At 44.7% G+C, this 16,065-nt stretch overlaps 2 protein-coding genes and 1 long non-coding RNA gene across 3 annotated transcripts in view; 1 reads left to right on the top strand and 2 right to left on the bottom strand.

The window, feature by feature from the left end:
• LOC142893100 (uncharacterized) overlaps positions 1–8,660 on the bottom strand; it is a 140,414-nt gene extending 131,754 nt beyond the window's left edge. Inside the window, exon 1 of the long non-coding RNA XR_012927647.1 lies at positions 8,322–8,660. This is a non-coding gene — a long non-coding RNA (uncharacterized LOC142893100). The remainder of the gene's footprint in view (positions 1–8,321) is intronic.
• Positions 56–7,911, top strand: LOC142891681 (aminopeptidase Ey-like). Its single transcript, XM_076031433.1, has 20 exons — positions 56–684; positions 786–928; positions 1,059–1,198; positions 1,684–1,810; positions 1,912–2,066; positions 2,466–2,579; positions 2,828–2,971; positions 3,394–3,459; positions 3,619–3,684; positions 4,475–4,647; positions 4,748–4,824; positions 4,920–5,050; positions 5,134–5,189; positions 5,268–5,415; positions 5,558–5,649; positions 6,409–6,519; positions 6,718–6,885; positions 7,006–7,146; positions 7,391–7,466; positions 7,696–7,911. The coding sequence occupies exons 1-20, from the start codon at positions 83–85 to the stop codon at positions 7,852–7,854; spliced, it is 2,889 nt and encodes a 962-aa protein (XP_075887548.1). The 5' UTR covers positions 56–82; the 3' UTR covers positions 7,855–7,911.
• Positions 8,661–9,105: 445 nt separating the features above from the next.
• LOC142887480 (uncharacterized) lies at positions 9,106–15,385 on the bottom strand. The gene is made up of 5 exons (XM_076025163.1): positions 14,644–15,385; positions 11,500–11,560; positions 10,308–10,394; positions 9,496–10,217; positions 9,106–9,393 (listed from the first exon to the last, which is right to left on the bottom strand). The coding sequence occupies exons 1-5, from the start codon at positions 15,361–15,363 to the stop codon at positions 9,292–9,294; spliced, it is 1,692 nt and encodes a 563-aa protein (XP_075881278.1). The 5' UTR covers positions 15,364–15,385; the 3' UTR covers positions 9,106–9,291.
• Between the last annotated feature and the right edge of the window lie 680 nt (positions 15,386–16,065).

The following is a 16,065-nucleotide window of genomic DNA, read 5'->3' as shown; positions in this document are numbered from 1 at the left end:
AACTTTGGGCTGGCTCTAACAAGGCCGGGCATAAATAGCAATCACAACACCCTTTTTTGCCTTCTTCTCCACAGAGTGAAACATGGGAGGCTTCTTCATCAGCAAAGCTGTGGTAGCTGTCTGCTCGTTGGCAGCCGTGGCCGCCGTGGCCACCATCATAGCGCTGTCCGTTGTTTACGTTCAGGAGAAATCGAAGAATGATGCCCCCACAAATCCTACCCCGGAAATCAATTCCACCACACCGTCTCCAGCCACGACGCCTTCCACGCCAAAGGAGCCCTGGCAGAAATACAGACTTCCAGACTCCCTCGCTCCGGTCTCCTACGACGTCCTTCTGTGGCCCCATCTGAAGCCCAATGAAAATGGCATGTATGTGTTCCTCGGGAACTCAACGGTGATCTTCACATGCGTTAAGGAGACCGACCTGATCATCATCCACTCCAACAAACTCAACCTCACCACCTTCGGGGAGCACCACGCCACACTGACGGGTCTAGATGGAGCTACTGCGCCCACCATGGACAGGACCTGGCTGGAAGTTCCCACTCAGTACCTGGTGATCCAGCTCCAGAGCGCGCTGGCCGTCGGCAGCAGGTACGAGCTGCGCACGCAGTTTGTCGGAGAGCTGGCCAACGACTTGGGAGGATTCTACAGGAGTGAATACTATGAGGATGGGGACAAAAAGTAAGACATTGAAGATCCTGTGCATGTTATTAACACTCCACAATCTCCTTCTTTTTAAAGTACGAAAACAAGGGTGTCTTTTTGTTGTTCTTTTTGATCAGAATTGTGGCAACAACTCAGATGCAGCCCACTGATGCCCGAAAAGCATTTCCTTGTTTCGATGAGCCTGCCATGAAGGCTGTCTTCAACATCACCCTCCTACATCCCCACGGCTATGTGGCTCTGTCCAATGGCATGGCCCTCGGCAAGTTCTGGACAATGAAAAGGCTTCAAACTTAGGAGCTCTGCACATAAAGTTCCCTGCTGTATCATACTCGACTGATTTTTCATTTAACGGAAAGTTTTTCTTCTTTCTCTTCCTCTTCTTTTCACAGGGTCCGTCAACGTCACTGTAGATGGAAAAGATGTTCAGCAGACCACCTTTGAAGCAACTGAGATTATGTCAACCTACTTGTTGGCCTTTGTTGTCTGTGATTTTGATTTCATTGGAAATGAAACGGAGGATGGAGTACTGGTAATTATTACAGTATACACTTTACATTTTGGTTTACGTCCTTTTGTTTTTGCAGCAAGGACTTAAAATGTAGTCTTCTTTTTCCTTTTGCACAAAATCAAGTCAGTCAGATGTGACTGAAATGTGACTCGACCATCGCTCTTGATTTGAGAGTAATTATTTTAAAAGCCATTTTCTTCCCAATATCGCCTCAAGCGCTTCCACTTGGTGCAAACAATTGGCTATACAGTAAGAATGTGGCCTCGACCTGTTTAATATATAAAGTGCCATAACTTTACTCTGACTCACAATTTGAACTGAATTACAAATCAATGCCTCCACTTTTCAGTTTTGTATTTGATTATCAGTTAATTTCAGCAGGAGATAAAATAATCTCACTTCGGGACAGATTTGTTCTGCCGTTTGAAAGTCTCTTTGCTGCCCTCTGCTGGACTGTTCTAATTGGGCCTGTGGTCTGCTCCTCTTTTCTGTTTCCTCTCTGTTAGATCAGAATCTGGGCTCGTAAGAAGGCTATTGCTGAGGGCCAAGGAGACTATGCCCTGGAAAAAACTGGACCCATACTTGATTTTTTTGAGAACTACTACAACTCTTCATACCCGCTAAAGAAGTCAGGTAGCAGACACTCAAAGCAACTTCTACCATCCACTCTTTGGCACCGCTGTTAACGTGCAGCAAGCAGTCACAGACTTGCCTCTCTCTCTCACAATGTTCAGACCAGATCGCCCTCCCTGACTTTAGCGCTGGCGCCATGGAGAACTGGGGCCTTATCACCTACAGAGAGACCGCCCTTTTATATAATCCTCTGGCGTCATCAAATGGAGACAAGGAGTGGGTGGCAACTGTCATCGCGCACGAGCTCGCTCACATGGTACTTTCATTTATCATTCTCATATTTAATGCTACGACTCGTGTGACGACCAGCGTTTTGGCATTGTTTTTTGAGAGAGCCCTGGCTAACCGACCTCCTCCCTGTAGTGATACGACTGGTCTAATTAACAGCTTCAGAGGAGATGGAGATATAGAGAAAGCATTGTGCTGTGTAAAATTGGCATTTCAATAAATCTGATCGACCATTTGGGATGCGACTGAGAGAACCACCAGGACCTCTCATTTCTATTTATGGGTTATGGGACTTGAAGACACGTGTGATGTGGAGATTCACCTTGCACATGTTGTTTTTCATGCTGTACTCCAGTGCACTAATACTGTGTACTTATGATGTGAATGCTATTAGCCTTGTGAATTGAAAGATGCTCTGTCCTCGCAGTGGTTTGGAAACTTGGTGACCACAAAGTGGTGGAATGACCTGTGGCTCAACGAAGGCTTCGCAACCTATGTCTCTTATCTTGGAGCTGACTTCGCGGAGAAGGATTGGGGAATGGTGAGCCCTGTGGTCTGTTGCTGAATTACACTCTAGCATATTGGGCATGATTCTGTTGGAAACATGGAGTATGCCAAAGCGTGTAAAAAAAATTGTTATTCATATTTTGGCAGTAGGTGGGTTTTTTAGGGGGAGGGGCCAAGCCAAACAAGCAAGACCCAGTGGTCTATGACACACTTTGGAATGAGTCCACATCATGTGGAGGAGCAAATAACCTGTTTCAAAGATGTGTCGTGTGTTCATTCCAGAAAGATTTGATCATTCTGAATGAGATCACCGGTGTCATGGGTGTGGACGCCTTGGCTTCCTCCCATCCACTCTCATCCAAAGAGGAGGACGTCATGACGCCTGCTGACATCAGCCAGTTGTTTGATTCCATCACTTACAGCAAGGTGCAGTGTGCCTGACTTGATCCCAGTGTTCTTTCCTCTCAAGCCGGTTAAGAAACTTTGTGTTGCAGAGTTGTGAGCTTATGATTTTGCCCATATGGACTTATAGACCACGCTTTCCATTCATTTACCATAAATGATCACACAACACTTTACGACAGATACGAAGATCAAACAAGATAACCAACAAAAATGACCACTCTGCATGCCAATTAAATGCCACAGAATATTTAAACAAACTTTCATTGACACTGTCTCCCAGCTCTGACACACAGTAGTACACTGATTGTAAAGTTGAGAATGCCATTTAAAATGAATATAGGAATCTACAGCACAGCAGTGCCTTTTTTTTTTTTTTTTTACACTATATGCATGGCAATATGGCCACTCACAGTCCCTGTTAATCATACTGTCTTTACTCACAGGGAGCTGCAGTGCTCAGGATGCTTTCAAACTTCATCAGTGAGGATGTTTTCTCAGAAGGACTTGGTGTGAGTACAGATCATTAAAGTAATGGCATAAATCTACTAGAGCTTGAAAACTAGTAGAGTTATGCCAAAGATTTACTTAATCTAAAGTTTTCATTTTATCTGCATCCATTTTGTTTTCAAGGCAAAACTAGAATTTAACCATAAGCTTTTTGTCCACAGACATACTTAAAGGAGTTTGCATACAATAACACTGTCTACCAAGACCTTTGGACGCACCTGCAAATGGTAAGATATCATCAGCGAAGTTGAGTCACTCACACCAAGAATGTAATTTTCCCCTCTGAACTTGAAATTTCAGTTTACTGCAATGGCAGAAGGAATTCTGAATCAAAAGCACAGTGGGTTTGAAGCCACCAGTTGCCACAGTGAAACAATAATCCCTAGGCCAGGTCAAAGTGGAAGGTCTTCAATCTTGCCAATGGTTCCAACGGTCAATATCCTGCTCTCATTAAGATATTGTTGCTTGGTTGTCCAGGTATCAAAGAAGGAAAGGCAGTTGTTCTGGGGTGATTGCAGGTGGTATCTCTAGCTGTGGCGGTGGTGATGTCTCAATAGACATGACATAATGTCAAGCCAAAGGCTGAAGGTGTTACTAATAATGGTGTTGACTTCACCTCAGACAATAAAAATAAGTTTTCTGACATACCTGTTGGGCTGTGCTGGATTTGCCTGCTCTCTATTTCTAAGATCTAATAAAAAAGTTAGTAAACCCCCATCCATCCTGCTAAAAATTCCTATTCAGTTAGGTTTAGCTGTGTGCCAAAACAAGGAGGTAACTTCCCTTGAAAGCCCAGAAGAAGACAAAACATGACTTAATTGGCAGTTAAAAAAAAAAAAAAGTGGTCGGTGAAAAATTGGTCCACATGATAGTCAAGTTTTATCTTATTTTAACAGGTGAAATAAATCCAGTGCGTTCAGGAAACATTCCATTTGGCCGAATAAACTTTGAGAAATGAAATCGGAAACTACCAGCAAGGAACTGCGAACTAAAAGGTGTGAATCTCCCTTTTGTCAGGCGGTGGAGCGAAACAACATAACTCTGCCCTCCACACTGGAGGAAATCATGAACCGCTGGATCCTACAGATGGGTTTCCCTGTGGTCACCATCAACACCACCAATGGCCATGTCACCCAGAAACACTTCTTACTGGATAAGAATGCTGAAGTGACCACGTCCTCGCCGTACAAGTAGGGAAACACCAAATCTTTTCATTTATAACTTTGTGACTTGAAGCTTAGTGGTTCTGTGTTTTCTGTGTCCACGTATGTGACTGAATGGCGTCTCTAGTTATACGTGGTTTGTCCCTATTACCTGGACGAAAGGCGGTGGATATGAACAGAACTATTGGCTCCTTGGCGAAATGGGTAAGACCTTTTCTTTCCTTCAAGAGTACGCGCAAAGAAACAACATCAAAGGCCCGCGCGAGCAAAATGTGTTTCTTTTCTGTTCATCCAAACAGACACAAATACATCCATGGTGAGCGCTGATGAGTGGTTGGTGGCCAACATAAACATGACAGGATTCTACCGGGTCAATTATGACTCTGGTAACTGGGACCGTCTGCTGGCCACGCTGAACGCCAATCATCAGGTAGGAAAGCTGGTGAACGACGCTGCGTGAAGTCAACGTCTTGTCCTCTTGCAACCCCCACATCGACTCTTTTACTTCTTCAGGAGATTCCGGTGATCAACCGAGCCCAAATTATCGACGATGCCTTTAACTTGGCAAGGTGAGACGTTCGTTTTGCTGCGATCAATTGTTGTCGGCCATTGGAAACGCACGTACCTGACAGCGTTGTTTTTCTCAGGGCTGAGCTGGTGAGCACAACTCTGGCGCTGAGCACCACCAAGTTCCTCGCCAAGGAGGTGGAGTACATGCCCTGGGAGACTGCCATACGCAACCTGAACTACTTCTACCTCATGTTTGACCGCAGTGAAGTGAACGGACCCATGCAGGTCAGTGGTGAAGGTTCTACAGTTGTTGGACATCCTCTGTAATTCAGTGCAATATCCTTTGAAAGATCTGCTAGTAAAGTGGTATTCGTGAGTTAGCTGTGGATGACTTGATCGTGGAAAACTGTCAAATTTTACTCTTCAGGCTTACCTCAGGAAGCAGGTGACTCCACTGTTCAACCACTTCAAAGACGCCACCAGCAACTGGACAAACATCCCAGAAGGACACACTGACCAGTACGGATCAAACATCCATACATCGTGTTTAAAACATAGCAAATCTCATCTAGCATATTTGACTGACTTTATTGAGAGAGGAACTGTAATTCAGATGTCAAGGATGTCATTTTATATTTGCATTGACCAAATTAGGAACATTGATCCCTTCAGCCTTGAGTTGATTTTTATTATTACATTTGATCAACTTTGCTTGAAAAATATTTAAAAAAAAAAAATCAAAAAAAATCTTATCTTCTATTGTAGCCAGTGTTGTTGGGATTACTCCATAAAAGTAATCCAACTACCGATTACTGATTACTCCTTCAAAAAGTAATCAAATTACTTATTTAACTACTTTGTTTCATAAGTAATCAATTACATATTACTAATCGCATTAGATAAAAAAAAAGATAAAGTAACAGTTGCATCAATGAATGTTTGCCGTCTGAACGCAAACTGCACATTTCACAGAACAAACTCACGTACAGCACCGGTACCTTTGGCACAGCCCATACTGTTAAAATAATCTGCGACGTCGTTGTTTTTGGTTGCTTTTCTAAATTTCAGACAGTTTGTGGATAACAAGACATTTTTAGCTTGCCAAAGTAATTAAGATGTAATTACCAGTTTTGCCTGTTACATTACTATTGTTTTAAAAAAAAAAATAGTAGTGGGATTACTTAGTAATAGATTACTCGCCAACACTGATTGTAGCTTGACTTATTGTTTGTTATGAAGATGAAAATGTCCTTTTTTTGTTGTTGTGTCTCTGTGCAGGTTCAACCAGATTAACGCCATCTCTCTAGCCTGCAGCAGTGGGTTGGAGGACTGTAAGACGCTGACGACTGGCATGTTCAGAGAGTTGATGCAAAACCCAACAAACAACACGTGAGTTCATAGCGCCACATTCAGCCCGAGTCCATTGGTTTTCCTGTCACCTCCCTTTACCTCAACTCTCTTCTGTCCATCCTGGCACTTCCTCCGTTCAGAAATAAGCAATTTCCCAGCGTCCTCAGGGTGTTGTGTTCTCCTTCAGTACTTTTGGACTTGAATAACCCTTTCATCATATGTCATCAATTGCTCCAGGATTAATCCCAACCTGAAGTCCGTTGTGTACTGCAATGCAATCAAAGAGGGAGGAGAGGAGGAGTGGGACTTTGCCTGGGCCCTGTTCCAAAACGCTACCATTGCTACCGAAGCGGAGAAACTCATGCACGCTCTGGCCTGCACTACAGAGCCGTGGCTGCTCAACAGGTAAGAAACAATAAGCTTGGCTGAATCTTCATCTCTTGTCTTGGCATTATTTTTGCCTTATATCCTGCAGGTTTTCATTCTGTGTTCCTCTCCCACTAACTATGATGATGTGTGTTTCAGGTACCTGACGTACTGCCTGGACTCCGAAAAGATCCGGAGGATGTACGCCACCTCCGTCATTGTCTCTATTGCCAGTAACAGCGTTGGCCAATCTCTGGCGTGGGACTTTATCCAAGCAAACTGGGGCAGTTTGTATAATGAGTAAGTTTATCAGTAATGCAAGTACAATTTTACCATAAAAAGGTGCTGATTTACGGAATAAAAGAATTTACTTTTCTCATTTCTGGAAGTGAACATGCACAAAGTCCGTCGCTCACAAATAGACACGTATTAGCGTGTGACATATTGTGAGACCTTTGAATTGAAATGTCACTTATTGGACATTTCTGAGTTTTCCTCTAGCAAACTGACAGCTGAATGACCCATTTCCTGCCTTTTTCTTCAGCTATGCTGGATTCTCCTTCGGAGGACTAATCAATGGAGTGACCAAACGCTTTTCCACTGACTTTGAGTACAAGCAGGTACGTTTTGTCTCAGTGTATCACGTCAAATCCTTTATCTTGTCTGTGTTTAGAGGCAGTTTCCCTTGATTGCACTGAAACACTTTTGTTTAGTATATTTTAAATCACATCAAAAGTTTGTATTTTCTTTCTCATAATTATCTTTAGCTCTACATATAAAGCATTATTCATTTGATCATATACACGTTCATGAGTGTTGAACCCCAGTAACACCACTGTTTTTGCACAGTTACTGAGCTTCCAGGAAGACAACGCTGGGCAGCTGGACTCGGCCTCCACTTCTCTGCAGCAGGCACTGGAGCGAACTAAGGCCAACATGAACTGGGTGGCTTTGAACAAGAAGCAGGTGTTGGAGTGGTTGAAAAATGAAATGTCCTCAACAGCCTAAGAGTGACCTGAATTCACTCAAGCAAACGTTTTTATTTCCTAAAATTGTCTAGGAAATTTTTATATTTGAAAGGTTTTTAATATATATTTTAATATATATTTTAATCTACGGACTAGGAGAATGTAAATGTTAATTTAATGTTTATATAAACAAGGATCTTTTTTAATATCGAAACAAGATTTTCATGTGAAATGTATTTCTCTTTTTCAATGCACTGACAAAGTTTGAAATTAATTGATTCAGAAAGATTTGCGAAGTTTAATATATACTTGTAAGGATACATTTGTTTATTTATCTTAAACTGCTCATTTAATAAAAATGTACATTTGTACGCTGCCTTGCACTCTTTCGTGTACACTTTTTTTTAAAAGAAAATGCATCATTCATAATAGGTGTAAGAAATGGCTGCAATTGACTGTAAGAAAATCACACATTCTAAGCAACTGCAAGTCAAGCGACTTCCAAACTTTTTCACTCGTCGGCCACAATGGGTTCTAAAATTTGACTGAGGGGTGGGACCAGGTGCAGATGGATGGAGTGTTTTGGTGACCCACCTCATAGGATAATAAAATATATCATGGGATATAGAGAAAACATGTGCTTTAAAGTCAATTGAAATTGAACTAAAGCGTTACAACAATATATGTGTGTTTGAAGCACCGCGGTATTTAGCTCTTTATTGAAATGACTCATGAAACACTGAAAAAATGGATGAAATACAGCTATTTTATGACTTACTGACTATTAGTATTGTTTCCTCAAGTTTGCTGGGCTGGATTATGAAGCTTAACGGGCCGCATATGGCCCCCAGGCCGTAGTTTGCCCATAGCTGTTCTCGCATAACACTGTTTACAGTTGCTTACAGTTTGATTTAAATGCTATATAGTACGGTATATACAACTGGTTTGGTTAAATGTCAGAGTTTAATGTGCTGACTTATTTATCTGGACATTCTTTATTTGCGATGTGAAGGTCGGCTGTGAAGCAGAGAGAAGGTAGCAGCCGTCAACTGACGTCAGTTCAGCTGCCGCTGCTCTCAGCAGGGGTCCTTCCTCAACTAGTTTAGAGGGGATGTGCTCCCTGTTTAGCACCTCTGTGTCCTGTTCACACCTGCTGTGTTTGTGTAAGGAAGTAGCAGCCGGGCAACAAGGCTCCTGATTTCATTTACCAAGATTGTATAAAAATAAAACAATAACATCACGCAGGCGGCTCTGGATTAATGGACCCAACTGAAGCTGTTGTTTTTCTTAGATAAATAGTTTTATTCTGGGCAGAACAGACGCTCAATAAATACAGATATTTTATAAACAAAAGCAACAAAAGCTTAAATATATATTTTGTTTAAAATAACAAAAAAAAGACATTTTATCCATCGGAATTGTCACTAGATCATTGTTGCAATGAAAAAAATAGAAAACTGTGGAGTAGGTTGATTTGTCAACAGCAACCAGAAAAGGCAGCGTAGTGCTGCTGCTGCTGCTGCTGCTGCTGCGGCGGCACCCAGTACATCTCGGTGCTGAAGGAGGCTCCAGTGAACTCCTGATGACAGAAAGAGATTTATGTCAGAAACCTTGACGAACCGCCACAAATGCTATAAAAAGCAAGACTGAGGAAAATCAGACAGTGTTTTTGTTGACCTACCTGATGTGAAGGCTGCAGAGAGCAGAGCTGAGCAGCGTCGACGGCGTTGCAGTCGGGTCCCTGACTGCTGCAGCCTGCTGCTGCTGGCTGGCCCACAAACTGTCCCAGGGTTTGGGGCTGCGCGGCGGGACCCGATGACTTCCTCTGTTCCAGCGCCTCCTCACTGAGTCCCAGCTGGGCCGACAGGTAGGAGATGTAGCGGATGGTGAGGCGCATGGTCTCGATCTTGGTCAGCGTCTGTCCGGCCGGAGCCACCGAGGGCGGCAGGTAGGACCTGAGGTGGTGCATGGCTTTGGTCAGGTCCCTCATCCTCAGCTTCTCCCTCTCGCTGGCCGTCTGCCGCTTCTTGTCGGGGTACCTGGACCTGGACTTCTTCCTGATGGAGCTGAACTTGGGGCAGGGCCCGGTCTGCGTCTCCTGGGTCCGAGCGGCCGCTTCCGCATTCAAGAAGACGAAATCATCCAAAGAGATGTGTCCCCCTCCGGCGGCGCTGAAGGAGGCGGGCGAGAAGCTGAAGGAGTCCACGGAGGAAGTGGGGGACAGGCTGCTGCAAGCGCTGAAGTAGCCCGAGTCCAGAGCCGGATCGAAGGCAAGAGGCTCGCAGGATTTGTCGGCGGCGAGCTGGCAGTCAAACAGGAAGGAGTCGTCCTGGAGCGGAAGAGAAAAGCAGGGAACCTCCATGGCTGCGGTCGGATTCTGAGGGGCTGCGAGAGTCGGATGTGCTCACTTGTAGCGGTGAGGCGGGTCGCTAGGACAGTGAGGAGGACTGGAGAGGCCGCTCCATATATGTGGCCAGAGGTGCGAGGTTGCACCTCCGGCGGCCGCCTCTGGTCCTGAGAAGCGGTAGGAGCAGGAGCTGACACCCAGGCCGGGGGGTCTCCTGGGAAACTGGGCCGCTCCTGCACGAGGTGTGACGCCATAAAGTGGACGGAGAGCCACACGGCTGCTGTCGCCCGGGAACAAGACCCTGTCACGGCCAGTGAAACCTGGCAGATTAGACCGAAGCAGCTCTTTTTTTTTTTTCAAATATCTTTTATTGAGCATCGACAGTAACACAATGAGGACAGCGTACTCTGGGCCCACCTGTCTTAAGTCAGAGATGAACAAACCATATATATATGTATATATATATATATATATATATATATATATATATATATATATATATATATATATATATATATATATATATATGTATATATATATATATATATATATATATATATGTATGTATGTATGTATACAGTACATATCAACATAAAAATCATAAGAGATAAACAATGCTGGATAACAAAGAAATAAAAAAGTGGAATAGCAACGTAGAGGAAGGAAACCCTTAACAAAACAGGAAATAACAAACCATAAATAACACAACACAAAAACCAAAGTGGATGATTGGCTAGTCGTTACACTGCAAGTCATAAGGAGTCAGACATCTGCATCATCAGGCACAATGTCCAATGAGTCCATGATGGTGATCAAGGGGTTCCAGGTGCTACCATATTTCCCCGAAGGAGCCTCCAGAAGAAAAGAAGCTCTTACTGTGAAATGCATTTCAAAGGCAGCTGTTATTTTTTCGTTTTTACGGAACCGCATTCTCCTGGAAGAAGTCCGGTTTAAAAATAATCACAAATAAGTAACGATGATGATCAAAGTTGGTCTTGCAGCTGAGTGTGTTTCTTCCTGTCCCCCCTGTCCCCCCTGTCCCCCCCCCCATCCCACTGAGCCCTGGAGAAGTGTGCCGGGCCAGCTGGGAGGTGTGAGGAGTTTACACCTCGTCCTGTTTGGTCAGCGGTGGACCTCGGCAGCCTGGGAAGCCTGATGCGCAGTGGGAGACTGAGCCCAATATGCCGATAACTGTGTTGAAACACCGGATATTGGTTCAGGGGGAAACGGCGCATCGAACTGTCAATATGTCAGGGAAAAGCTCCGCGACGCTGCCTGTTTATTGTAACAGTATTTGGCACCTGCTCTTGCAGGATAGAGAGACTGCAGTGGTGGGACGCTGCCCGTGGATGCGAGTGCTGGACAACGTTCCCACAAACCACCGCGTCACATCTGACTCCTGAGGTGACGCGCATGAGTGTGGCGCGTGAACCGCCCTCACGCATTCCTCCACCAGCTGAAGTGTGTTGGAAAAAACAATCTATGTATGGAACGTGAGGATGGGAATTCTGCGGGAATAAGAAAAACATACATACAGGCAGCACACGCAGCACTTGCTACCAATCTTGGTCGGGCTGAAACAGTAGTCGCTGAAGTTGGTGAAGAAGAAGAAGAAGAAGAAAAACAAGAAGAAGAAGAAGAAGAAGAAGAAGAAGAAGAAGAAGAAGAAGAAGAAGAAAATAAAATTAATCTGAGTCAATCTAGACACTAAACAGGAAGTTGAACAGTCAGAAACATTGTCAAATAAAACGACGAGGCCAGACAAAAATATATCATTGATCCCAATTCCTGAGCACATTCAGGACTTAACACTTAATAAAGGGTCAAATGTTAACAATAACATGTTTGACCTAAAAAAAAAATGTTATTGATATATGATATAATCATGGTGCTGGAAAGCATTCAGCACATTATAAATTGGGCTTAACCAAAGTTTGTTTGAATTATTTCAACTTGGTGAAAGATGCTGATTTGGTTTGAGCGAATCAAGTATTGACTGATTTCGAACTTTGCCCCCCTGCATGCTCCCTGCTGCTGCCTGCCCTCTTCCTCCACCTCTGGGTCTGATGACACACACGATACACGCTCTCTAATCCACATTAGCTCCCACAGTGTTTGCTCAAATGTAATGAGTGAATAATCGGCACGGCAGCGCTAACCCTTTCATCACCAACACGTTGGGGCCTGCAGAGTTTATTAGCTGTTCTCTGATGAAAGGCACGAGACGCTCTATTAAGGCTCTCTGTTAGCATTTCAAATGAACGGCGTGTATGCAGCAAACCAAACACTCACTGCCCCGGCCGTCCTGGCCGCCATGCTGATCCACACTCCTCTATGAATATTAAAGCCTCCGACAGGTAATTAGGGCTGTAGGTGAGAAAACGGGAAGGGAAGGTTCTTACATCTGAGTCTAGACTCAGCGGTGCCAAAGGAGCTCCGTGTGTTTGCAAAGCCACATTGACAGAGGAGCACTAAATAAACACACATTTAGATAAACTGCGTTGGGAAGCAGGAAGTGAAAGCGTGGTGCGTTATCATGCTTTCAATATTATAATACGCATTATTTTTCTGTAGATGCTTCTTCGTCTTTAAATGTTAGTTTGTTGTCACAACTGGCAATAATTTGCTGTGGACATAAAAAAAAAAAAAAAACATTGGTGGCCTGATTCATTTACACAGTTTAGCAGACTTCAATTTTTGAGTTTCAGTTTCGGTTTATTGTTTATTTAGACGGGACAGTTTACATTCGGCCCTGCGATGAACTGGCGACTTGTCCAGGGTGTCACCCTGCCTCCGCCCTAAGACAGCTGGGAGAGGCTCCAGCAGAGCCCGTGACCCTGAAATAGGAATAAGCGGGTATAGAAGATGAATGAATGAATGAATGAGTTTACATTCGTGGACATGTTCACAATACAGAGTACTCTGAACATGTAAATATACCCTGAGTTAGCTTGCCGCTAAATTCCATCCATATTCCCCTATAACGATAATAATAGTTGTCAGATTTGATGTGATTGTCATCACTTAGTAGGTCAAAGTACAAGGCAATGAAATGCAATTGGGCAAAAAAAACAATGCAAACTGATATATACAGTGTGTACTGTATGTAAATGACAATAAAAGTGTTGTGTCCATAATCATACATGTGTATCAATTTATCTCGTCTTCTCACTATTCTGCAAATGATCAAATGAATAAGACTCGAAAGTTAATTATCTTATTCTTTTTATTGATGAGTTAATCTGTTTATCACTTGAATTAGTTCATTATTGGATAAGTGACTACGCAAATTAATATCAATTAATATCACAATACTTGAATATTGTTGCCAGTTGCTCTCTCTATCCCTCTCTCCCCCCTCTTGCCATCCCTCTTCCACTCTCTTTTTCACTATCCTATCCCTCCCTCAGTCCAGTCATGGCCAGAATATCACTCATCACTCATTCATAAATATATGATAAAATCACTCAAGAGGTAGTTCCTGTTTGTGTGTGATTCATGGCCTATTTCTTGTTTTCCTTTGGTCAATTCCTGTCCTTCTCTCCGGTCTTCCAACACCCCCAAAAACTCTGCATTATTGACAAAGAAATAAATCAGTGGAAAAGGTAGATCTTGAACCGGCCTGTCAGGTTCGTACCCGTTGCTTCTAAACTCTACCTTTGTAGAATTAATCTGCCACTCATTTTAAGGTCATCCCATGACTGCTAAATTATAATTGCCAGAGTGGACAAACAAACAAACAAACAAACAAACAAACACAAACTAGTATAATCTTCCCACTTTGTAGTTGAGCAAGTCTCTGTTTGCCCTTAGTCCAACTATAATGCGCATGCCACCTTTTTCGTGGCCCTGGAATCTCCATCTTCTTACAGCCATAAGAGCTCTGACAGAATCAGTTCACGTGACATTGATGCTTTTTGACTTAAAGACCAGCAGGGGGCACTGAATCACACAATGAGCCTCAGTTTTCAAACCCTAGCGCGTGAGTGATGCTGGAATGAGCTCTGTGCCTAATGGCCCCTTGAATGAGGACACCTTGTGATTCATTTCTCAATATTTTATTATAAATAATGGTATAAAGACATATAAAAATAATCGGCGGACATATCAATATGTACAGGAAACATTTCACAAAAGGAAATAAATAAAAGAAAAAATGCCGGGCAACCTTTTTCTTTCAAATAAATAACTTGCTTCACGTTCAGGCAGTAAGAACAGAGTTTGTGTCTGTTGTTGTTGGACGGTGACGACGCAGCAGCAGCGGCAGCGGCGGCAGCAGCGGCAGCAGCAGCAGCAGCAGCAGCAGTGACTGGTTTAGCCCCAGTAGTCTGTGGAAACCAGCGGTACACAGAAGTCCTGGCCACACATCTATGTCAGAGAGAATAGACAAGAAATTAGAATTACATTAAAAAAAATAATGTATGAACAGAATTTGCGAGCATGTTTGCTGCTTCGCAAGGCGGAAAGTGACGTATGCTTTACCTGGCAGGACGACTGTGCTGCTGGAGGCGACTGCAGGATCGTTCCGAAGCTCACGTCTGCGTGAGGGTCCTGAATGCACGGCTCCATTCCAAAGGCGCAGCTCCCAGAGTGCAGCGCGGCGTCCTGGCTGTGGCACTGGCTGACGTAGAGGCTCTGCTCCAAGCTCTGGCCCTGCAGCGCCGACTCCTGGCCAGAAGGGGGCCCCCGTTGCAGGTAGTGGCCGATATCCGGCGAGGAGGCGTCGCTGGCCGACGTGTCTCCCTGCCTCTGGAAGAGCGCCTCCTCGCTGAGGCCCAGCTGGGCCGACAGGTTGGAGATGTAGCGGATGGTGAGGCGCAGGGTCTCGATCTTGGTCAGCGTCTGTCCGGCGGGGGCCACCGAGGGCGGCAGGTAGGACCTGAGGTGGTGCAGAGCCTTGGTCAGGTCCCTCATCCTCAGCTTCTCCTTCTCGCTGGCGCTCTCCCTCTGCTTGCTGCGGATCCGGTTGGCCCGGCCCGTCTTGCGAGACCGCCGCGACGGCGACTTGAGGCCCTGGGAGCGAGCGATCTTGGGAGCCTTGGGGGTGGACGGCGGCAGCTGCTGGTAGGAAGGAGAGAGGCTGGAGTCCATGGAGTGGACCGGGGAGAGGGTCTCCGGAGAGGAGACGCTGGACAGGTCCGAGTCGGAGTACCACTGGTACTGCAGGTTGTAGTTGAGCAAAGGGACCGAGGAGGTATCCATGGTGTTTGGGAAGGAGCTCAGACTGAGGCTGCGAAGGCTGTGACTGCTGCCTGGCTCTGCTGCGCCGCTTTTATAAGTCCAGGCCGGGCCGCAGAGGTGTGAAGTGACACCTCTGCAGATTCTCACAAACCATCACTGTCTAAAACTGAGGGGCCTGGAGCACACACACACACACACACACACACACACACAAACACACTGAGTCCCCGCCCAGGGACCCTGTCTCTGTACCTCTTCTTCTTTGTCTGGGAAAAGTTCAGCTACATGAGTCGACGTGTGAATTTTGACTCCTGCTCAGAAAAACAAACAGATTTTGCTTTTTTGGCTTTTTGTGCCTGTGTGCAACAAACAAGTCGTGATGCATTCTGCATGTGTGTAGGGAGCACGCTTTGTTTTGAAGGGCCTACTTTCTCTCGCCAAAGGCACAAGAAGAGCAACCGCAGAAGCATAACACCACCGACTGTGCGATGCCTGCAGAGTGGAGCCCTGATTGACTTAAGACTCCCATCATCTTTCTAAATATCACGATTAAATCCTGATATTGTTTCCGCCTCCTCGCCTCTGTCAGTTCAGCGTTCATCGTGACCGCTGATCCCAACCCCGTACACTGTACACTGATGGAGTGATGCACTATGGCTCACTGCAACCACTTTGATTGATTGATTGATTGAATTCTTTATTGGAGCATAAATAAAAAGAAAA

Source organism: Nelusetta ayraudi, unplaced genomic scaffold (assembly GCF_046127955.1).
Source record: "Nelusetta ayraudi isolate G7.1 ecotype Tasmania unplaced genomic scaffold, CSIRO-AGI_Nayr_v1 ptg000002l, whole genome shotgun sequence".
NCBI classification, from domain to species: Eukaryota; Metazoa; Chordata; class Actinopteri; order Tetraodontiformes; family Monacanthidae; genus Nelusetta; species Nelusetta ayraudi.
The sequence above is the reverse complement of the archived record's forward strand: the minus strand, read 5'-3'. Positions and strand labels throughout refer to the sequence as shown.